At 41.8% G+C, this 23,893-nt stretch overlaps 1 protein-coding gene across 2 annotated transcripts in view; it reads left to right on the top strand.

The window, feature by feature from the left end:
- TBC1D9 (TBC1 domain family member 9) overlaps nt 1-23,893 on the top strand; it is a 58,106-nt gene that overhangs the window by 26,775 nt on the left and 7,438 nt on the right. The window contains exons 5-20 of one of the 2 annotated variants that reach the window (XM_079989470.1): nt 1,472-1,733; nt 2,713-2,920; nt 5,006-5,212; nt 9,304-9,513; nt 10,393-10,543; nt 12,129-12,343; nt 13,179-13,296; nt 13,855-14,140; nt 15,994-16,123; nt 16,411-16,509; nt 16,643-16,711; nt 18,616-18,856; nt 19,957-20,022; nt 20,891-20,977; nt 21,716-21,790; nt 21,889-21,989. In XM_079989470.1, the coding sequence (XP_079845596.1) occupies nt 1,472-1,733; nt 2,713-2,920; nt 5,006-5,212; nt 9,304-9,513; nt 10,393-10,543; nt 12,129-12,343; nt 13,179-13,296; nt 13,855-14,140; nt 15,994-16,123; nt 16,411-16,509; nt 16,643-16,711; nt 18,616-18,856; nt 19,957-20,022; nt 20,891-20,977; nt 21,716-21,790; nt 21,889-21,989 (2,525 nt within the window). The remainder of the gene's footprint in view (nt 1-1,471; nt 1,734-2,712; nt 2,921-5,005; nt 5,213-9,303; nt 9,514-10,392; nt 10,544-12,128; nt 12,344-13,178; nt 13,297-13,854; nt 14,141-15,993; nt 16,124-16,410; nt 16,510-16,642; nt 16,712-18,615; nt 18,857-19,956; nt 20,023-20,890; nt 20,978-21,715; nt 21,791-21,888; nt 21,990-23,893) is intronic. The other variant, XM_079989471.1, reaches the window with a different exon arrangement.

Genomic DNA, 23,893 nt, shown 5'->3' with positions numbered 1-23,893 from the left:
CTGTGCTTAATCCTTATTTGAATGAGTTTTCATTGCTCGGGTTTAAGAAACAGACACTGGGTGATGTATTTGTCAAGGAGTGGAAGCAATATATAAGCAGTGATTACGGACAAAAGCGCTAAATTGTATACAATTGAATTTGTTCATAAACAATTTTAGTTACTGCCTCAGGGCAGTTGGTGATAACTCAGGCACACACACATTCACAGAACCTTCAGCATTTGTGTGGTCACTCTCTCTAAGATGTTTACAGCTTTAAACTGCAGAGCTATCTGATTAATGGCACCTTGCCTGACGAGCAGTCGGCTCATCAACATCCTACTGCCAGGATAATTACAGACATTCTTACTTCCTGAATCCATCATGAGATTCACAGCAGTGGGGAACCTGTGGACTTAACATGTTGTTTGATTCAAAATTCCCAGCCGCAGACAGCATGCCAAGTGGTCAGGGATGATGGGAGTTGGAGTCCATACACGCCTGGAGGGCCTCAGGTTCCCCATTCCTGTCCTATAGTGTGCTGTGGTGTTTTTGCCTATAGTGGATTAAGTTACTGCATGGAGCCCTAGTACTAATTTATTGTATGTTTCATACTTGTTTTTCCTGTTCCAACACTCTGGACTGATTAGAAGGAGGTTTCATTCTCGTGTACATTGAGTGTAGGGACAGCTGGCTGATATGAGAACATAAGCACATACTGCTCTTTCTGTAGTCCAGACAGATGCCTCCAGGAAGCTTACAAGCAAGGCATGAATGGGATAGCCAGTTCCTGTTGCTTGTGCACAGCAACCTGGCATTCAGTGGTTATAATGCTGTTGTACTTGGTTCCAGTTAACTATATTGACTATTAATTGTAGAGAGTCTGATCTTCTTTGAGCTTGGGCTAGTTCACTTTTATATGGGGTGAAGCACAGCAAGCCCAAACAAAGCAGCAGGCTCTTGCTCTCTCCCTCTTATCCTCCCTGGAAGGAGGAATTGCTAAGCTGACTTCCATTTTCAAAGGATCTCAGCCTTTAGAATGATGTGTGAACCAACCAAAGCTGGTTAGTTGTACAAGCTAGTTGAACAATCCTGTTTGATCATCCATAACTTGGAAGTTGGCTTGTTTGCAAACTAAACATTGGTTGTGTAGAATTTTGCTTAAAAAAAGCAAATATGAGATTATTTGAAACTGAAAGTATGCATGGCAGAATTCTTAATTATTGTTGTGTTTCTGACAAAATGGACCCACTAGCGCCAAGTGCAGCACTGTACTGAGGCTACAGTCCTAAACACAATTAAAATGGAAAAAACCCACTGAAAGTAGTGAAACTTACTTCTGCATATACATGCACTGTAGAGTCCTGAAACAAGATAATGGTATGAGTGCATATTGTTGTTGAAAAGCTTGCTGTTTTATCACCAGTGGTTTTTGGATTTGAAAATGTTGAGTGGTCTTGTTCTCTGCTTACTCTTGATTTCTTTTCATTAGCCAAGCTAGTCATCCGGTGGGTTGACATCACCCAGCTTGAGAAGAATGCGACTCTGCTTTTACCTGATGTGATCAAAGTTAGCACAAGGTCCAGTCAGCATTTCTTTTCAGTCTTCCTCAACATCAATGAAACTTTTAAGCTAATGGAACAACTTGCCAACATAGCCATGAGACAGCTCTTGGACAATGAAGGCTTTGAGCAAGACAGGTCATTGCCCAGACTTAAAAAGAAGTCCCCCAAAAAAGTATCTGCACTAAAACGGTAGGTTTCAAAGTCACTGTATTCACATATATCCCTGTATTTCAAAGCTCTGTATACAATAATAGCCCTGTCAAAATAACAACATTCTACAATGGACTGTTATAGGCCCTTTGACCTTAGTAGAATGTAGTTAGAATTAAGCATGTAAAGACTGAAGCTGTTTGAAATGGAGACTAAGGACTGGTGCAGAAGGTAAGGGCCTTTTTCTACGGTTGCACCCTGACTTTAGAATGCTCTCCCCAGAAAGAGGCATGTCAGGTGCTTGACACTACAAGCTTTTTGTTACCGGATGAAAACCTTCCAGGTGTTTTACACACCTCCTGAACTTGATTGAAGCTGGGGAAAGCCCTCCTCACCCAGCAAAGAAAACCAGTGGGCTTCTGGAGGAAGAATGGAAGGCTTCAGCCTTCATCCAGTGACTTCTTACATTTCCATGCTGGCCTCTTCCTGTGCATCCAGTATAGAAAAGAAAAGGTCTTGTGGGTGGAGAGAAGGAGCAGGCCTTCCGACCAATGGCAGTCTTCTTTGTTTATATGCACAGGAGGCAAAGCTTCATCCTGCATGGAAGTGCATTGGCTCAATAAATGAGGAGGAGGAGTAGAAGGAGGAATGCAGGGAATGCTCTGTTCTTCCTCCACCAACCTGCTGTGTTGCAACATTTTTTATTAGCCTTCTTTTTACTCATAAGGGTAAATAAAGAGAGCCAGCTGTCCTCTTATAAGTAAAAAGCAGACAAATATTGCAGCCTAGTGACTTTAGTGGTGTAATTTATAAGGCTGTCAGAAAGCATGAATATAAATGAAGCATACAAACATCAGCACTGCTATGACAGATTTCTCCCATAGAATATCATTTCCTGGTTTTTATTTGTGCTTGTGCAGAATTAATTTACAGTGTACATTTATCTAATCTGTTGAAGACATACGCATGCACATTGAATTTTAATATGAACAATGAAACTTTAAACTGCTCACTTCAGGGATCTTGATGCCAGAGCAAAGAGTGAACGGTACCGTGCTTTGTTCCGGCTTCCGAAGGACGAAAAGTTAGATGGACATACCGATTGTACCCTCTGGACTCCATTTAACAAAATGCACATCTTGGGTCAGATGTTTGTGTCTACAAATTACATCTGTTTCACTAGCAAGGAAGAAAACCTGTGCAGCCTCATCATCCCTCTACGAGAGGTGGGTATCAAGTCCGGCCATTTTTATTATACCATGTAAGTCAAGTTCGGGACACGGATGGTGCTGTGGGTTAAACCACAGAGCCTAGGACTTGCCGATCAGGTTGGCGGTTTGAATCCCCACGATGGGGTGAGCTCCCATTGCTTGGTCCCTGCTCCTGCCAACCTAGCAGTTTGAAAGCACCTGAAAGTGCAAGTAGATAAATAGGTACTGCTCCGGTGGGAAGGTAAACGGCGTTTCCGTGCGCTGCTCTGGTTCGCCAGAAGTGGCTTAGTCATGCTGGCCGCATGACCCGGAAGCTGTACGCCGGCTCCCTCGGCCAATAAAGCGAGACGAGCGCCGCAACCCCAGAGTCGGCCACGACTGGACCTAATGGTCAGGAGTCCCTTTACCTTACCTAAGTCAAGTTCACGGGCTCCTTAGCTTCCAGGGAGCATCTCAGCAATGAACTCCATTGCTTGTTTAGTATAATTTACAACAAACTGGCACTGTCTCTGCATTAGGATCCCTCCATTTCTGGTCCTGTTATTATTATTATTAGTAGTAGTAGTAATAGTAGTAGTATAAGTCATACATAAAAAGGACCTGTTGGGAAGTTTGCTGGGAATTGCAAGTGGGGAGAGTGTTGTTGTGTTCAGGTCCTGTTTGTGAACTTCCCATAGACATCTGGCTGGTCACTGTAAGAACAGGATGCTGGACTAGATGGGTCATTGGCCTGATTAAGGGCTACTTTCATGTTCTTAGGAAGGACTATTAAAACACTTTCCCTTTTAATTGGAAATATGCATTGTTAATGTGGCTCTCTTGCATTATGAACAGATCTATAGCTTATATAAAGGAAGTAAGAACCTGGCTGGGAGAAGTATTAAGACAATATCATTTAAGTAACTGAGACATAGCTGCTGATATTTCAATACAATTTAATAGGATATGTTAAATGAAAGGGAGGATGGCAACAAATTACCCTTTCTGCTAATGAAACATTAAAACTCTGTAATAATGCTTGGCCATAGATCATTAAAATAAAAAACCCTGCAAACTGAAACTAAAGCCTCTGTACATTGAAACTCCTATTATCCTGAAATGCCTAATGCGATTTTTATTGCTTCTGATAAGCTATCTGGAAGCAGTGGTTTAAAGCTTTTTAAAACTTTTCTTCATGGTCTTCAGAAGGGTCTTTGAGCATACTGTTTTCATTTCTAACTAATGCACTGTTCCTGAAATGAAAATCTCACAACTACACACACACACACACACAGAGAGAGAGAGAGAGAGAGAGAGAGAGAGTTACACAGTTAATTGTATATGAGCCAATGTTAAGACATAGGAGCAGGACCATATATCAGAAATAGAACCATATTTCACAAACAGAAGGTCCTTGGTTCAGTCCCTCTCATCTCTAGTTAAAAGTGTTCAAGCAGCAGATGATAACGAGAGACCGTGTAGAATCATTGCCATTCAGGATAGGCAATATTGGTTTAGAGAGAGAAATTCTCTGACCCGGTATTAGGCAGTTTTCTATATTCCTGGCATTAGCACAGTTTGGGGCACGAGACTGTCACTAAATGAGACAACCTGTCTCCATACTACTCAGGTTTCTGCTACCACCTTGTACCTTGCTTTTGCTCTGGCCAGTTTTCTTCTGAAATGCAGATTTCCTAAATGTCTGAAACATCATCCTTGCAAGAGCTGAATTGCTAAATCGCAGTAGTGCTCCTTTCGAGGGATATTTACTCACTTCTTTGCTGAGTAACAAAATGTTATATCTCTCAGAGTTCCTGGAAGAAAATTGTACCTCTTCCCTTAAGCCCTCATCCTTAGGTGCCTCTGGTAGACCTGCTCAGACTGATAGATCTCATAGATTATTTAGTCTTATATCATAAGACTGTGATCCCTGTGCAGCTCCAGAAGTGTGCAGAAATGGATACATGAAAAGGCAGTAAGATATTCAGCTTCACTGCTGTGAGGGTGCCTTAGAAAATGATTAGATAATCCAATTGTATTTAAGATTGTGCCATTGCCAGATGTTGGTTGGAATATGACCAATTGTATGTGTGTATTTTCTTTTGCCCTCCTCTCCCTTAGGTGACTATTGTAGAAAAGGCTGACAGCTCTAGTGTATTACCTAGCCCATTGTCTATTAGCACCAAAAATCGAATGACATTTCTCTTTGCCAATTTAAAAGACAGAGACTTCCTGGTTCAGAGAATTTCTGATTTTCTCCAGCAAACTACTTCCAAAATATACTCTGAAAAAGAGATTTCTGGCAGTTACAACAGCTCAGATGATGAGGTGAGTAGATGACGCCAATGTCAGGAAGTATTCAGTTAATTTCAGATTAGTAAAATTATGTAATTTCAAGTAGCTGCTCCCAAGTAATAAATTCAGTGTAAAGATTCCTTTTTGCAGAACTCCATTGACATGAGGTTGTTTTGATCTTCTTAATAAATTGCTGAGCCAAGCATTTAGGTTGGCATATGGTTAAACCCTCTCATGCCCATCTTCCATCTGAGAACGCACATCAACCATTGACTGTTTGGAAATGCTTTCATATCAGTGTTTTCCTGGACATGTAAAAATTGCACATTGGGCAGAAGGCTGCTGCTGCATTCTGATAGTGTAGGGTATAAAATTGTGTATCATGTACTTCCCTGAAAATCTTACGTTGGCTTTTAATAACATATATGATCAAGGTTTTGTGGGAAAGAAAGCTGCTTGGACATAATAAATGCCCTCTGATAGCATAATGGCACCTCCGATAGCTGCATCCACAAAGCAATTATGGGGATATCTATAGAAATATATGCTAGTCCATATGATAGAGGACATAGTCTACACAGAAAAAAGTCTTTACACCATGTTATCTACTTGCCACACAGTTGCCCTGTGACTTGCATGTATCAGAGGTGCCCGTTCACTGCATCAAAAACCTTTTCCAAACCACAAAACTTATAAATGAGTGGTGACAGGGCTCCTAAAGTTATGCTTTGACTCAGAACCCCTGTTCCCTAATACAAGAGGGTTTGGAGAGGAGCTGTGGCTACGTTCAAGTAATGAAAAGAAGATCTTTGCCCATAATTAGAGGCACTATCCTGTTGTTTCACATTTTCTTGAAATCTGAAACAGATATCAGGATTGATCAACTGGGGTTGAATATTTGTTTCTGCACTTCTCATGTAGTGCTGAAGGGCTATGTCAGCAATATGGGGACAGCCTGTTTTAGCATGTCTTAATATTCCCCCCCCCTCAAAAAAGAAGAAAAAGACTGCTTAGCTGATCACATTGGCCAAATCATGGATCACATTGGCCAAATCATGGAGCTTCAAGTTCATAGCAGTGGTGATGGGAGTGGTGGCACTATAGCTTACCTGGACAGGGCTAGGGGCAGGATGATGGCCTGCTCAGGTTTGCAACGGTGCAACTAATTTAGCACTCCTGGTGCTGCATCTGAACAGCCCCAACCTTACCTAACCATGCCAAGGTAAGCTGTAGCAAGGCCAGTGTTGGGTGGGTGGCTCTATGGCTCAGCCTCACCATACGGACCATTAGTGCTTTGCAAACTTTGGTTCCCTCAATTATAAGTTTGCTTGGGTGTGTGGGAACCAAAAAACACATGGGCCAAATACTCGGGTGCCTAACTACAACCTGTGGTTTGATGTTGCATCATAAACCACATCTATGTGTATATTTGAATTAGACAAAGACACAGTCTGGCACATGGAGACTGAGTAATCTCATCAGCAACTGTTAACTCTGCATCCCAGAACCTTGGTTTCAGAAAAACCAAGTATCCTCTATTAAAAGAGGTTATCTGCTTTTAAGGTTAAATGTTGGGAAGGGGAGAGGAAATATTTACCCATATTCAGAAGATATCCTCTTGTCTGGAAAGTTGCCTAATGCTGGTGTCAGCAAAATGCCAGCTATTGACTGCTGAATGTATGCCAACTTGGAAATGAAATTCAAGGCAGTAAAAACCCAGCAGAAAGTAGCATGATGGAGTGTACATAAAATTGCAGTAATTAATTATAAAAGTAATTTGTTTATATTACAAATGGATTCTAATGAGCTTGGAGAAATGACCAAATGACCAAGACTGAAGATTTTAAGACATAGTGGCTAGCTTGTCAAATCATAAAATTATGGTCGGATTTTTTTTTTAAAAAAAGTGGCAACAAGCCATTTAAAAGTTCACCTCTTTGAATCAGATGATTTAGTTAACTGTATTTGTCTTTTGACATGTGCTATTTTTGAGCATGACTGATTTAATAATGGCTGGAAGTATAAATACTTTCATAGTCTTGGAAAGGTCAGTAAGCAGTCAATGGTCCCTCAGTTCCTGCTTTCGGCTCAACATGGTCATGGGGCTTCTTTCAGCTGTGGGCCCAAACAACTTGTGATACACCAAGCCAAGTTCCCAAAGGGGTAGTCGTGTTAGGTTGTTGCAGCCAAAACAGCAGAATTTTGTGGTACTTTAAAGACTAACACATGTATCATGGTAAAGGCTTTACCCACAGACAGGGAAAAGCAACTAAGACAGTGATGATTTGTGTTAATGCTCCAGTGTGTGCAAAATAATTACTTAGATATTCATGAAACACTGTTGATAACAGAAGCATCCTGGCATTGATAAATTAATTCAACACCTGTAGTGGGAGTAGAACCTGTTATTTCAATTAAAGCCACAGGTGATAGATTGAACATCTTGAAAGTGCTACTTCAGCAGCTTTTACCCTACCTTGAAATTTCCCATTGGAGTTCCATTGTTTGGTTTATGCTATAATAAATGAACTAGTCTCTAAGATACCACAAGATGGTTTGTTGTTTTCCCCACATTAAACACAATCCTCCAGGCATGGATGGCAGTAGACTTCATGCACAGTAAGCTTCCGCCTGGAACTAGGAAGTCAGAGGGGATACATAAGGGCATTGAAAAGATAGAGACTTCTCTGTCTCTTTAAACACTTTTTAAAAAAGTCATTAAAATCAATTTAACTTAAAACGGCAGTGTTGAAAAGCTGTTCACCATTCTTGCTTGGAGAGCCTTTCTCGTTTCTGCTTCCCCTATATTACCTCCCAGACGAATCTGGTTGCAGTTTGGCTTCCATCTTTTATGTTATTAAGGTGATCACTTTCACACTGTCCACAATTGCTAGTAGCGCAGAACCATGGTTTACCACTACCTGGATGAGACCCAGCATGCTACCCTTCCAAGGGATCCTGGGTTATTAAGCTGACCAGTTAAACTAACCAGAGGTTTGTTGCCTTTGATTTTTGTTTCATTTTTTAAAACCAGGGTCCCAGGTTCACTCAGACTCATTCTGGCTCATCCACTTAGAGCTAAACCACAGATTAGTGCAGCATATGAATACGGCTACTGTCCCAGCGACACAGTCTGACAGATATGCATGGCGCTGCATCCATTGAATTGCCAGACTACTAACTGGAGGATATGATTACAGGAGGGCCACAAGAGGCCCACTGCAATATTGCTTCCCCCAACAAGCCGAGCATCTCTGATAAGAGAGCTGTTGCACATTTAGTTTGCCCAGCGCTTTTACCAATTAAGTTTCTGGGAGCTGTTATTTATACAAAGCTCCTCTTTAATAATAATAATAATAAACTCCGAAGGTGCAAATGTCTTCTGGCAAATAGCTGCTCTGGCTTTGTGGACCACAATATCCTTCAGAACTAGCATAATTTTATTGCTCTTCTAAATCAGCTCTTAGATTGCTCCTAGGTACATATTTTTAATAACCTTGCCAGTGGAAGTTCATAAATATATTATGTTGCTCATTGAAAACCTTCAAATAATGTGGTTCGGCATTGGGGTGTGGGATACTATAGAAAATGTTTTAAAAATATTTTATGGAAGGATTGAATGCTTTACTGCTTGGATGCATTTGTGCTCCTTGGAGCTTGTTTCTGTTGTCCGAATGTCGGTCCTGAAATCCACTGCAGTTTCTTTATGATTTTAACAGGAACTCAGCATTGCAAACAACCATGGTGCAGGCTTCTAATTTGAAGGGGTTCAGGCTTCAGACTCGAGTGCTGTGGGTGGGGGTGGGCCATGCCTTTGAGGCTTCATGGCAGAATACATTTGGCCAAAGTGGATTGTCTGCTGCAGTGCTGCAGTCTGGCTGCCCTTTCCTTTCCCACCCTCTGTAGTTCCAATTACTCGAGCTCAGCACAAAGGCTGGCAGTGGAGAAGGGTAGGCAGTGTTACAGGAGAAGAGGTGTGGGCCAAACTGCTTCCTGACATGTAGCTATTTAAAAACTCAGAAAGCCCTTGTGTGCATCTGCAATTCGCAACTCGGTGGGTACCACTACTCTAGCATGGTGGAAACAAACTGATCCTTGCCCTTTTCCTTCCCACACCTGAACAGTTCATAAAATTGTGGGGATTTCCCCCCTCCTCCATTCAGGTATATTCAAGGACAAGTAGCATTCTCTCCTCAAGCCCTCAGAGAAGCCTTAGTTCCGAAGCAGATGGAGAGCGGCAGTTCAACCTGAATGGCAACAGCATCCCAACTGTAACCCAGGCACTAATGACCATGTACCGGAGGCGTTCACCTGAAGAATTCAACCCTAAATTAGTAGGTCATGCTGCCTTCTTTCCTTTTTTTTTTAGCTCTCATTTAGATTACTGCATTAATTGTTAACAGATGTGAACTATACCTTCCTCATACCAGCAGTGGGCAGGAACAGATGCAGGAGTGGGCAGAGCAAGGTGACTCTTACCTTGACACAGCAGGTTACACTCCAGCCCTGCCAAAGTGTCCCAGGTTGTTACACACATCAGTCATCTTCCATCCAGGCAGGCGAAAGGCGTCATAGCAGCTCAAGGGCACATTGTACCCAGGCAAAAGCACTCATGTGGTGTTTGGGACGGAGTGGGGCCAAAAAGAGATGCCTAAAAGGCTGCATTTGGCCGCTGGGCCTGAGGTTCCTCCCCACTGACTTAGACCTATTAATTTTCCTTATGGATTCTGTTGTCAACAAGGTGGAGGGAGAGATTGATGGGGATCCCAAGGGTGGGGGAGCCTCAGGCCCAGAGACTAAATGCAGCCCTCGAGGCCTCTTGCTGGCCCTTGGATCTCTCTAAAGGTGTGTCCCCCCCCCCCCCGCAGCAACATTCTCCTTGAGTGTTTTTGCCTGGCTGAAATGTGTCCTTGAACTCTCGTTATTCTCCATCCAGGAAAGCAAAAAGGGCTGAGAAATGGATGTGTTTTTGTGTAGGAAACTCACCTACTACTGTACAAAGGTAATTTGCACACCTTGCTGTACCCACTCTTGCCGCTAGCCATGCCCGCCATGGGTATGTAGCCCGCAGAAGTTTTCCCAGAAGCGAATGTGGCTTTTGGGTGGAAAATGTTCCTCGTCTGCATGTCATTTTAGTGTATTTTGAAATCATCATGTCATAATAGTTAGTGCTTGTAGCTTTTTTGCAAATACGTCTGTACGTTATTTTTAAGGCAAAAGAATTTTTGAAAGAACAAGCTTGGAAGATTCATTTCGCAGAATATGGCCAAGGCATCTGTATGTATCGGACTGAGAAAACAAGAGACCTTGTGCTGAAAGGTATTCCGGAAAGCATGAGAGGGGAACTCTGGCTACTCCTGTCAGGTGGGTATCAGTAGATAACATTGTTTCATTAATGGTAAGTCAACAGTTTCCCATATGATCTTTTTCCTTCTGTGGAGTTCATTATGTCAGTGCCCTAGTGCAGTGTTTCCCAACCTTGGGCCTCCAGCTGTTTTTGAACTACAATTCCCATCATCCCTGACCACTGGTCTTGCTAGCTAGGGATGATGGGAGTTGTAGTCCAAAAAACAGCTGGAGGCCCAAGGTTGGGAAACACTGCCCTAGTGGACATGTTGGCTGCAGATAAATGGAGATTGACAATTGCACTCCTAAGTTTGTTTACTTAGAAGAAAGTCTCTCTGGGGAATTTACTTGCTGGTAATTGTGTTTAGGATTGTGGCCTAAATTGGTGAGGTATATTTTACCAACCAGTGAAAACGAAATAAGAGATTTGGAAGTTCAACTTCTTGGCTTGCTATTCACTGCAGGAAACTATTTTTCTTTTGGGCCAATCAATAGTGTCTGCCTGGTAGCCCAAAATAATTTTGCTTCAGAAGAAGTGTACAGCAAAGCATATAAAAGGGCCCTTCACACTTCGCCTCTGTGATGTAGGCATAGGTGTCAAGTTCCACAAGGAATTTAGTTAACAGCAGGCAAGTGGACTAATTTGTACTTCATTAAATTGCTAGGGATTGGCTTTTTTTAAATTAGAGAGAAATGAACTTACCAGTAAAATCTGTTCTCCTGGGTTGAAAAAAGGAGCAGTGAGAGCTTTGTCCATGCACCTGAACAGACACTTCCAATGCCCTACCGTTTTTGCTTTATATGCAGCACCAAGACAGAGAGAGACGGAACGATAGAATTCTCAGTTTGTGCAGACAATCTGGGGTCAGCTGAGGATGCCTTGCTGAAGTGCCCCCAAATCATGGAGCCAGCAGTGGGACTTATAACTCAAAGCAGGCTTTTTGTGGACTTACATAATAGGCGTGAGAAACTATTAAGGGGATTGCAAATTTCTTATGACCTATTTATAAGTAGCTTACCACAGAACATAAAACTGCATTCTGCTATCTTATTTGAATGAACATTTCCCTCTCTCTCCCTCTTCCTCTCTCTCTCTCTCTCTCTCTCTGTGTGTGTGTGTGTGTGTGTGTGTGTGTATGTACACAGAAACACAAACACACTTGTTAGTATGACTGTATTTGGGGTTGTATACAGAATATCTTGGATCCCTCACAGTAGGCTTGCCACTAAGTCTGCAAAACTTTTCATAGAAGAGGAGGCAGGTGTGTTAACTCACTGTGGTAAACCAAAGGTCTATGACAGTTAACTTGAGCGTGGGAGGTTTTGTAAGAATAGGACCTGATTATTGTACTCAGTGGCTGAAATCCAAAGAATCACTTCAGGCACATTTGAATGGTGAGAGAGTTTTTTTATTATTTTAACAGCAAACCCTTATGCCATATCACAGACTTTGTGAAAAGCTTCTTAGCTTCAAAAATGATTTGCCAATTAACATTGCGGGTGAGGGGGGGCATGCACAACTCACTGTGCAGTTGTTTTGGATCCTGGCCTATATCTGTAACCTACTTTCTCTTTTGTCAATTTTGCTCTGTTGCATTTTTAGGAGCTATTAATGAAATGGCCACCCACGCTGGCTATTATGAAGACTTGGTGGAGAAGTCTATGGGGAAATACAATCTCGCCACAGAAGAGATTGAGAGGGATTTGCACCGCTCTCTCCCAGAGCATCCTGCATTCCAGAATGAAATGGGTATTGCTGCTCTGAGGAGAGTACTAACTGCTTATGCATTTAGAAATCCAAACATAGGATACTGCCAGGTAATTCAAACTCATTTCATTTTGAAGAACCCAAATTCCTTCACCCATCCCTCTATTTATTGTTGCACACAGAGGCCAAACCTTCCGTGCACTTATGGTAAATTTTGATCTAGTAGAGTAGGTTGGAAATTTTAAATCTTCCTGGAATTTAACAAGTGGGACTTGCAGCAAAATGGTGCAATATATGATCCCTTATAACAGGAATTCTCCTTTGCAAGGTCCAGCCAAGCAGGACATTCAACTCTTCTCTCCTCCCCCCCACACTTGGGTCTTTTCTGGTTTTCATTTCCAACTGACACTGCTGAATATACTCAGATGGTCATTGGGCTTGTGTGCATCTGGATGTTTAAGATTTTGTCTTTAAGATTTTTGGGGTGGGGTAGAACTTCTGCAAACCTCAGGGATCCCTTAGCATGCTGATACATCCATCTTGTGGCTACTACAGAACCACCAGCATCCACCACCTGGTTTGCCATTAAAGGGAGTGACTTTGATTTAAAACTGGTGACTGATTTAAAACTGCTGTTATGTAGTAACACAGTAGACTACTTCTCCATTTTTAGTCACATATCTCGGACTTTGAAAAGAGTGGCTTTTGCCTCTGCACATTTCCAAGGGAATGGGAAATGAGGGAGACTGAGAGAGAGAGAGTGTCAGTGTATGATAACTTGTTGACGTTGGCCAGGCTGCATGGTTCAACATCTTCGAAAAATACTTTGTGGAATCACTTGCTACTTTCTGAAACTAGGCCCAAACTAGGGCTGTTGTTGATTGTCTCTGTTATCTAGACCATTTAACATCTAGTATATGTACTTTTGAATGTACTTTTTTCTAGGCCATGAATATTGTTACATCGGTACTGCTTTTGTATGCAAAGGAAGAGGAAGCATTCTGGCTGCTTGTGGCTTTGTGTGAGCGCATGCTGCCAGATTACTACAACACGAGAGTTGTTGGTATGTCAAAGGAGACTTGTAAGAGCATAATCATCGTGAATTTCAGACCTAATTCTTAAGCTGCCGGAAAGTGAGGTTTGGTCTGCCAATGGGGGAGGGATACTTGAATTCATTGATGCTGAATGACATTTGAGTGGCTGGGCTTCTGCCTTGTGTTTTGGAGAACTGCCTTTTATATCTTGTTTCACATCATGTCCAAACATAGTCATTCCGTATTTTGTTTCTAGTCTATAAATTTTTTTTTGTTTTGTTTTTAGTCTGCAAAAGTCAAAATCAATCAAGACCTTATGTTATTATGATGATCCAATTAGAGCAATAGGACCCAGAGTAATGGGTTTTTGTAATGTTTGTCAGTTGCATGAAGCAGATTCTTTTCAATACATAAACACAAAAAGTAAATTAATGATGAAAGGATGATTCCTGAGTAGCAAGATATTGTAATGTAGTTCAGTGTAAGCTAATTGCAAAATGATTCCACACTGCTTTTCTAGATAGGCTTAAATGCACATTCTATGAATCAGCATTTCATATGCGTCAAATACTGATTATGTCTTGCAGGAGCTCTGGTGGATCAAGGTGTCTTTGAAGAGTTAGCTCGAGATTATGTTCCACAATTATATGACTGTATGCAGGACTTGGGGGTCATCTCCACTATATCCCTTTCCTGGTTCCTCACACTCTTCCTCAGTGTAATGCCCTTTGAAAGTGCCGTGGTTGTTGTGGACTGTTTCTTCTATGAAGGCATAAAGGTGATATTCCAGTTGGCACTGGCTGTGCTAGATGCAAATGTTGACAAGTTGCTGAATTGTAAAGATGACGGGGAAGCGATGACAGTGCTTGGAAGGTAAGTTTTGCCTTTGGGAATCTCATCTAGTCCAACTCCCTGCAATGCAGAAATCTCAACATGCAGCGCCCCCCCCCAATCCAATTTGAAACCATACAGACCCTGCTTAGCTTTTTGCAAATGTGCTAGCAGTTTTACTGTTAACTAGGATGGTTAAATATTTAAATATCTCCCCACAGCTTCTTCCCAGCACTGTAATTGTTATGCATTAAGTCTAGACTATTTCATTCTAATGCTGAATTTATAAGATACGTATTGAACTGTTTTTTTTGCTTTGCTTGAATTTATAATGTCTTATAACAAATTTGCTTTTACTTATTCCAATTGTTATATATGTTGACAGTAAGTAGGTGTTTGGTGTGAGCTACTTTCAGCACAGTTCCATATGGAAAAGCAGCATATACATAAACTAAGCTTAAAATATCTTGCAGTTGTGACCGTCGTACATAATGCTCTTGCAACACACCACTCCCCCATTTAAATCAGTAATTTTGCATTGCCAAAAGGGCTTTCCATGTAATAAAGGGAAAGCATAGCAATTAAATGAATAACTTTGACTCATCGTGTTCTGTCTCCCTAATTAGCCACTCGCTAGCATTGGAGCAGCTTTGCTTGAGTCTGTTCTCCCCCCCCCCCCCGCCCCCCATCTCTGGCACTATGATTTGATTTCATTAGAAAGAGCTGCCTTAGAGGAGCCACTAACATGATTCAGTGCCACATAGTACTGACAGTGCTGAACTGGCAACAGCACCCAAAGCAAAGTATTTCCCAGCTCTGTTACTAAGGGCTCATACTGAGAAATCACCCAGGGATCTCATGCATGCAGAGCATATGCATTGCAACTCAGTTATATGGCGCAGTCTCTTGATACAGACTGAACAACAGTCCAAGCAAGCCCATAGAATTTACTAGCCTCAAATGATTTTACTAGCCTGTTGGAATGGCAGCTGTATTTGCATGCTGGGTGCAGAAAATGGGACTTTCCTCCTCTAGCAGCCCACTTGGTTTTCATGCTGGGTTGAGAGGAGGGATGTCGCACTCAGTCCATCCTCCGCTAGCCCACAACATTCACCCTTCATGGCATTCCTGATAGCCTATGGCAGGCATAGGCAAATTTGGCACTCCAGATGTTTTGGGACTTCAATTCCCATCATCCCTGACCACTGTTCCTGTTAGCTAGGGATCATGGGAGTTGTAGTCCCAAAACATCTGGAGGGCCGAGTTTGCCTATGCCTGGCCTATGGCTACTAGGCTGGTGCTTAAATTCAGGTCTGTCTTATTCAGAGTTTAGTCGCAGGTTATGCTGTTCTCTGGGAAGCGTTTTCTTCCACACGATTTTCTGTGACTATCCAAAAGCCAGACATCCTACTGCTTGACTTCCATCAACAAACTCTGCCAACATTATTATTTTCGTTTAGCTAACTGGAAGGGAGCAGCTGAATAGCCTTAGCTGAGCCATTATCTCCCAGTCTCCATCACAAACACAAAGTTGTTTAGTAATGGTCTCCTTTACAGGGTTGATGCTATAATCTGCAATCATTTGGAGTTCATTCTGAGCTGTTTAGGAACATTGGAAGCTGCCTTTATTCCCTCAGACCATTGGTCCATGTAGCTCAGTATTGTCTACCCTGACTGGCAGTGGCTTTCGAGGGCTTCAGGCAGGGGGCATTTCCAGCCCTTACCTGAAGATGCCCATACTAAGCACTGTTACAAACCCGAACTTGGTGGGTGTGAGTATTTTAAATAAACTTTGGGGGAGAAATGGAATGTACGGTGCTTTTAAGCTTGGATTAATTTTACACGCAAAGACATACCTTACAGTGCTTCCATCTGATTTCTTTTCCCACCTGTAGGTATTTGGACAGTGTGACCAATAAGGACAGCACTCTGCCACCAATTCCTCACCTTCACTCACTGCTCAGTGACGATGTAGGGCCTTATCCTGAGGTGGATATCTTCAGGCTCATCGGAACTTCCTATGAGGTGATTTGACAAAAAATAATAATCAGCGATTAAATGTAAAAATGTGAGGAAACAAACACAAAAACAAGCAACATGTTAGGCTCCACACTGTTCTAACTCCAGGTCATGTATGAGTATATTAAAAAGTGCAGGTCCCAATATTGATGCTTCAGGGATTCTACTTCTCCCGTCCCTCCATTTTGAGAACAGTCCCATTTATTCCTGCTCTTTGCTTCCTATTCTTTAACCAGTTACAGATATGACTGTCTAGGTTTACAGGAAAGCTGAGTGATAATTTTTCCCTTTAGAAATTTGGAAGCATACGGGCAGATTTGATTGAACAAATGAGATTCAAACAGAGATTGAAGGTGATCCAGACTCTAGAAGACACGACCAAACGCAATGTGGTAGGTTCTTGGAGTGCTATTTTAATCAATTGTCTCTTGAGTTTTGATTTCTATTTTAATCAACTGTCTCTTGAGTTTTGATTTCTAATGCCTCACATGCGCCTTAACTCTTTCTGCTTACACATTTTGAAAGGTACGAACCATAGTGACAGAAACCTCTTTTACAATAGATGAGCTGGAGGAACTCTATGCTCTTTTCAAGGTAAATTTGAAATAGCTGTCTAGTTCATTCATTGTTTAGTAGCATTATGTAGGTTTCCTGTGTACCCTTCTATAAGTGTTGCCTGTGTACCCTTTCACTGATTTCAGTGAAATTTCAGTTGATTGTCAAAACAGTTTGAAGAAGGAAAAAGCCATAAGCTGTGTTTGAGTTCAACCCATAATGCAGAAGCAACTATTTCACTTCCACTTTGATGGTAACTATGTGGATGGAATATTTTAATTAAAGTAAATGTAGATTGGGAAATGAAACCAACCATATAATTGTCATGTAGATGCTCTTTCACACTGGTAATCACAAGCAGTAATTGTTTTTCTTGTGGTTGTTGTTTTAAAAACCCAGTGACTTTTTGCAAAAACACCATTGCAGTATTTATAGAAAAAGGAACTCAGTAGCAACCCAGAGAGCTCAGATCCATGACACTTGTTATTGTTGTTGTTGTTGTTTTATTATTTATACATACATGCATGCATGCATACATACATACATACATACATACGTACATACTCTTCCCATCTGGCTGGGTTTCCCCAGCCACTCTAGGCAGCTTCCAACAGAATACTAAAAACATGATAAAAGATCAAACATTAAAAACTTCCCCAAACAGGGCTACTTTCAGATGTCTTCTGAAAGTCAGATAGTTGTTTATTTCCTTGACATCTGATAGGAGGGCGTTCCGCAGGGCAGGTACCACTACTGAGAAGGCCCTCTGCCAGGTTCCCTGTAACCTCACTTCTCGCAGTGAGGGAACCACCAGAAGGCCCTCGGAGCTAGACCTCAGTGTCCGGGCTGAATGAAGGGGGTGGAGACGTTCCTTCAGGTATAATGGGCCAAGGCCGTTTATGTCAATTACTAGAGCAAGGTTCCCATAGCCATGGTATAATGGAAGCTGAGATGTATATCAGTACATATGGCCGAATCTGAACTTCACTCCAATGGGCGGGAGCATCATCTGTGTGGAGTTCAACTTGAGGGACAGCCCCACTGGCAGAGGGTGGAAGAAACTGACTCAAACCCTCAACATCAACTCCCATACTGTTATTGAGGGTTGGGGATCCTCTGGAACTGTGTAAGAGGAGAAGTGGCACTCCTTCTGTCACCACCACATTACTAGTGGGATCCCTGCACTTGATCAAAAGCCTTCCATGAATGGAAGGAGCCTTTCTGTCTGCAGAAGGCAAAGTCTGGATAGCATCCTTTTCTGCCTGCACAGGTTAATAAATCTTGAGTTTCAGACAAGAAAAGCAGGTTATAAATGTAATGAAATCAGTCAATCAATAAAACGCTTTTACATAGATGCAAGATTTGAACCGGGCAAGCTGGACTCTTCTTTTCCATGGTTGACAGTCATGTCCCTGATCGTTACTCACATGTGTGGAGAGGGGGTGTATAACCAGTGTTTCCATAGCACCTGTTAACTTTTCATAATAGAAAAGATTCTGTGACTACAAAATGTAGATGGTATAATTAGGTTCTGTGTTACGGTTGTGCTCTATGGAGAATGGGTCATCCTGGTACATAGGCGCCACTCCTAGGGGCTGAGATTCCTTCAGCCACTCCAATATTTGAGGGGGCCATTCCTCCCCCTCCCAGTTGATGGGCATTGCCATTCAAATAGTGTGCCATGTCATGTGATCGATTATGCAGGGTGGGGCTTACCTGGGTCCCCTCCCAATATTTTACTCAAGTTGGCACCTCTGTCCTGGTATAGCAGTAATAGTCCTGTAATGTTAAGCACTCTGTGTGCCAACTCTAGGTCAGGTGAAATTTGTCAGCAATTGCATTTGTTCAAAAGTAGCATAAATCATGATGGCAGATGCTGCTGCCAGAAGAGATGTGAATATTGTCCTAATAATGCCAATGTCGTGTGCCTTGCTTTTCTTCAGGCAGAGCATCTCACTAGCTGCTACTGGGGAGGCACCAGCAATGCCACTGACCGCCATGACCCAAGCTTGCCTTATTTAGAACAGTACCGCATTGACTTTGAACAATTCAAGGGCATGTTTGCTCTCCTCTTTCCTTGGGCCTGTGGTACTCACTCTGATGTTTTGGCGGCACGCTTGTTCAGATTGTTGGATGAAAATGGAGATTCCTTAATCAACTTTCGGGAATTTGTCTCTGGACTAAGTAAGAAGAATGCATGTATTTAACTGCTTTACTAAACCTGAGGCCTGTCTCTCCCAGTTGCATTAACTGTGAAATCATTGGCTTGGTATGCAGCCTTATGTGATATAATTGCATTTTAAAAGGCTATATGCACATGTGCTCTCATAACCTGGATATGTTTATATCACTAGCAGTCATTTTAAAACAATAGGAGCAATTACTATTCTCTCCTCCCCCCCCAAAAAAAACCCCATTCAATTATATATTTTTGAATGTAATAGAAGGGAAATATCAGAACCTATACCTGTTAACCTGCAGTTTTTATTTGGATTTGGATTCTGCCATTAAAATATATATTTATTGTGTAGTAATTACATAATAAGCCACAATCTAAACACATTGGAACGCTTGAAGTGTGTAAAGAATTTGTCATCCCAAAAGCCAAGCAACATCTGAATTGCGCTCAGCACATTAATGCCTCAATATCTTGTGATTAAGAATTTTAAAGAGGTACATTGTATGCCAGTAACGTTTGCTCATGGCATATTGTCTTTTCTAACAAAAGTCCAGTTTATCTGATGCATGTGGAATTCTCATATAGTCAAAGTTTTCCTCAGCATGTACTCTGCTGTGAGATAATATGGCAACATTTTTTTTTCAGATTAAGGCAATGGTGGTGGGTGGATTCAAACAAAGAAACAGTAAACTGTAATTATGCAAATATATTCCTAAACAATTGAAATGCATATTGGATGTGCACACAGTTTACAATCCCCAAAATAAAGCTAAAGTCCAGTATTTAACTGTTTTATCCCTCTTCAGTAGTTAATTTGGAATACATGAGTTTATGTCTTCAGACATGGAGTCTAAATTGTATCGATGTGGCCACATTGGATGGATTACTACATTATAACCCTTGTTTTCTCTATATATAGCAAAAGAAGCAGGTAAATCCTTCCCCTCCCCCTGCACTTGCTATGTATGTTTGTGGAGGTTACATATGAATAAGGTATAATTCCTTATTTAAGATAGATAACTAATTTCTAAATGTCTGGGAGATTGTGTGTGCCGCATTAAAATATAATTAGTAATTCTGATGCAGCAAATGTGACTTCTTCTAGGTGCAGCATGCCATGGAGATCTTACAGAGAAGCTGAAGCTACTGTATAAAATGCATGTTTTGCCTGGTAAGTAAGCAGAGGGCCATTCCAGATACCTAAAGATTCCACTAACGGTGCCATTCTTGACCTCCTTATCATGAGAGTAAGACCCACTGAACTCGGTGGGCCATACTTCTGAGTAGACATGCATAGGATTGCATCTGTTGATGGGACATTTGCTGTAACTCACCCACCAACCAGTATTGGATTTCTATTTGCGCATACTAAATAGGAGGGGTAGCTGTGCTCTGAGGCATAGCCATAACTCTGTTTTCATCGAAAAGATATGCACGGCAGTGCTAAATGAAATAAACATATAGACCAAAAATAAACACATAGCATTTAGTTACTATAAATAACAGGTGGAGACTGTTTTTTTGGATCTTTTTTGGACTCCCCAGTCCCATCAGCCCCAGCCAGCATGGCCAATGGTTAGGGATGATGGGAGTTGTAATCCAGCAGGATCTGGAAGCTACAGGTATGCAATAATTTGTTGTTTCCATTATTATTAAAACATGTGCCATTGATGTCTAGGGCCCATCCACAAATTGCCCCGACATTTATGTGTTTGCCTTGTGATGCCCAGCACTGGGCTTCCGAGAACCTGCATGTTTCAACAAAGATCATAATTAAGCCTTTGTTCATCTAAATTGGCACATGTAGGGACATCTGTGTCCAAGACTTTTATATCAGACATTTAAGAAGCATTTCTATATAGGAAATGCTGTTTCATAAACCTATCCATTAGTAATTTATTATTGCCCTGAAATAGATTGCTTTTTTAAAAAAATATGTAATATATATTGGTAGTGGGAGGGGTCTGGCATTTTTGATATGTACAAATGGGTTGGTTGATCTGTCCATGTATGATGATGCTTGATGCTTCTATGCGCAGACCCATCCTCTGATCAAGAAGAGCCGGATTCTGCTTTTGAAGCAACACAGTACTTCTTTGAAGACATCACACCAGAGTGTACACATGGTACTGGACTTTACCTCAGATCTTTCCACTTTCATGACTGCATCAATTTCCCAATTTCCCCTTCAAATATAAACTCAAAGGTTCTTGCACCCAAAATAAAACAGAAACCAGCTACAGTTTTCTCTCTGAATATCAGGACTGTGGATTTAATAAACCATCCTCTTCTCTCTGGCCTTCTGGAAGGGAAAAAAACCACATCAGCTTCAAGGTTGGAGTAGTTTAAGTTTCTGGGGTAGAGGGGAGTTTCAGGAGACCAGAAAGGTGTTGGATCCTTTTGGTGTACCCCCTCTGTGAACAAAGGTCACAGAAATTTACTTGATGTGGAGAGGGAAGGGCATATCCGATCACCTTCTCTGAGGTTGTGGCTCAGGCTGGGTTCCCAGTTGAGGGTGAGTAGGCACAGAATGGCGTATAGTGGCAGCAGAAATTAGCTTGCTTTTTTTTAAATTTGAGACGCTTTTTAAAAAAGATGGTACTCAGTTGAATTGTGCCATCGTCTATGGTATGTCATGCCTTCTTGTGTGGAGAGATTGCAGCAGGATGCCCACATACCAAAAGTGTGATACTCATCAGCTGTGTTGGAAAAAAAGGGAGCGATGAATTGCTACATGTCTGGAAACACCCTGAGAAGGCCTGGCTGATACCAGCTTTCCTGGTCTTGTGCTTAACTAATGTAACCAAATGTGTAAATACAGAGGTGTCTCAAAGTGCATTAATTTTGTTCTTCCTGTGCATTAGTTGTTGGCGTAGATGGCAGGAACAAACATGGAGCAGATGAGGGTTTCGTTAATGTGAGTGTGAAAACTGAAAAAGGTATGAAGCTAAATTGGAGGGGATGGGGAAATAATTTTTCGTTATCCAACTTCTTCCCAAAAAAATAATCTTGCTTTTTGGCAAAACATTTGTGTTAGGTAAGAAGAACTCTCAAGATAATAGAAACTACCTTAGAATGTGGAGCCAAGAGAATAAAGCCAAAGCAAAGAGTGCAAAGGACTTGCCCAAACTCAATCAGGTAAGCTTTGTTAAAAAACAAAAAGGTGCGTAAGGTCTCAGTCCCTGTATCCAGCAACTAAGCATAGTGTAGGTTGTTGAGTCTGCACGTCTAAATGCAAATAAAGGAGCCCCTTTCCCACTTCCCCCCAGCTGGCAATCAGTGATAAAGCTGGCAGCATAAGCCATTTTTTCAACAGGTGAATGCATGCAGCAACCCATACAATGATCTGTGGATCAAATCCTTTAGTCATTTTTGAACAAAAATGTAAGACTTTTAAACAGTGAATCACCTTTATTTTATTAGCAAGATTTGAAGAGGGATGTTGATAGAATATTGTTGATGTATTTGAAGTTCATTCATATAGAAGAGAAAAATGCACAATTTGTTTGCATGCACAATCCTTTGCAAAAAGTTGTTTAAATTTCAGGTGCATAATGAAATGAAGATTGGCAGAGGTTTGTGTGAGAGGGAGAGATAAGAGGGAAGGGAAAGAATATGAATATAAAGTCAAGACACCACCAAATCCAAAGCCTTGCTTGTGTTGAGAGTGTTTTCTTCTTTTTTGACCAGTGGTTTTCTTTCTTTCAGAGTTTCCTCTCCCATTAGTCCCAGTAGCTTTCAAAATCAATAACTCCAGCTCCAGGGCTGGTGCACTTTCTAGTCTGTTCTGGGGACATGTCAGGGACTAGGAGAGTTGTTTAGATCTAGCACAGGCTTCCTCAGCCTTGGCCCTCCAGATGTTTTTGGCCTACAACTCCCATGATCCCTAGCTAGCCAGTGGTCAGGGATGATGGGAATTGTAGACTCAAAACATCTGGAGGGCCGAGGTTGAGGAAGCCTGACCTAGCAGATCCAAAGACGCCTGTGATCTCACTGAAACCCCCTTTTATTTTGCTGTTACTGCTATCACAGATGGCAGAGTGGTGGTGGTTTATGTGCCCACAACAGGGAAGTTTGCAAGGTTGGATCTCCTCCTCATAGATTGTTTAATTAGTCATCCAGAGTTGTCCTACACAGTAGGGGATCAGGGTGACCACTCTGGGCCCTGCACTTTCAGGGGTTCCACACCTTTACGTGGAGGCAGCCTCATTTGGGAACAGGCCCCAAATGCTAAGTAACACTGGCCAGTGATTGGGCAGCACCCCTCCTTCACCTGGATCCCCTTTTACAGCTCCCAGAAAAGCAGGCATGGGAAGAGGGGTGTGCCTGCATTCAAAAGTCAGCTGGTGGCACCGCTTATTTCCCCCCCCCTCCCCTATTTCAAAAAGCAAAGTCCCTCCCTCTGAAAAAGGCACATGTATGTGGATGAGAGAGAGATTGGTAGTTTTGTTTTCTCAACACATTCACATTCAACTGCAGGAATGTGGGGCAAATCCTGAAGTCCGTTAGTTCACTTAATGCTTAATTGCTTAAAGCCAAAGAATGTTGTAAGTAACCCTAAAGAAAAAGCCTGCACTCTGAATTTAGTTAACAATGAAGGTAATTTCTAGAGTGTACTCTGCTCTTTTCTGTTTTTTAGCAGGATGGGAATCCTAAGTAAAACAACTGGTATAATTGAATCCCAAATGTCTTAAAGTTTTTTGCTGGCCTAGGCAAGTTCAAGAGGCACTTACAGGGGGTTAGAAGCATGTTTTGTACGTATATAGTTTCCGAGTCAATCCCTGTCACCTGTTAAAAGCATTCAGAGTTCTTCTAATCTAGACATTTTCTTCAAAGACCTGGGAGTCTAGGCTCTCTGCCTTCTGGTTCAAATTTCAGAGGCAGATTTTCCCTGTGTAATACAGTGCACCCAAAGAACATGATTTGCATCATTATTTCACCCCCCTAGGGATGGCTCGGTTGTCACCTATAGTTACACACAGTTTCCCCTCGTATACACATACTTTTTTGAGATTAAGTCCTGTGATTAATAAATGCCTAAC

Source organism: Podarcis cretensis, assembly GCF_951804945.1.
Source record: "Podarcis cretensis genome assembly, chromosome: 9".
Taxonomy (NCBI): Eukaryota; Metazoa; Chordata; class Lepidosauria; order Squamata; family Lacertidae; genus Podarcis; species Podarcis cretensis.
The sequence above is the reverse complement of the archived record's forward strand: the minus strand, read 5'-3'. Positions and strand labels throughout refer to the sequence as shown.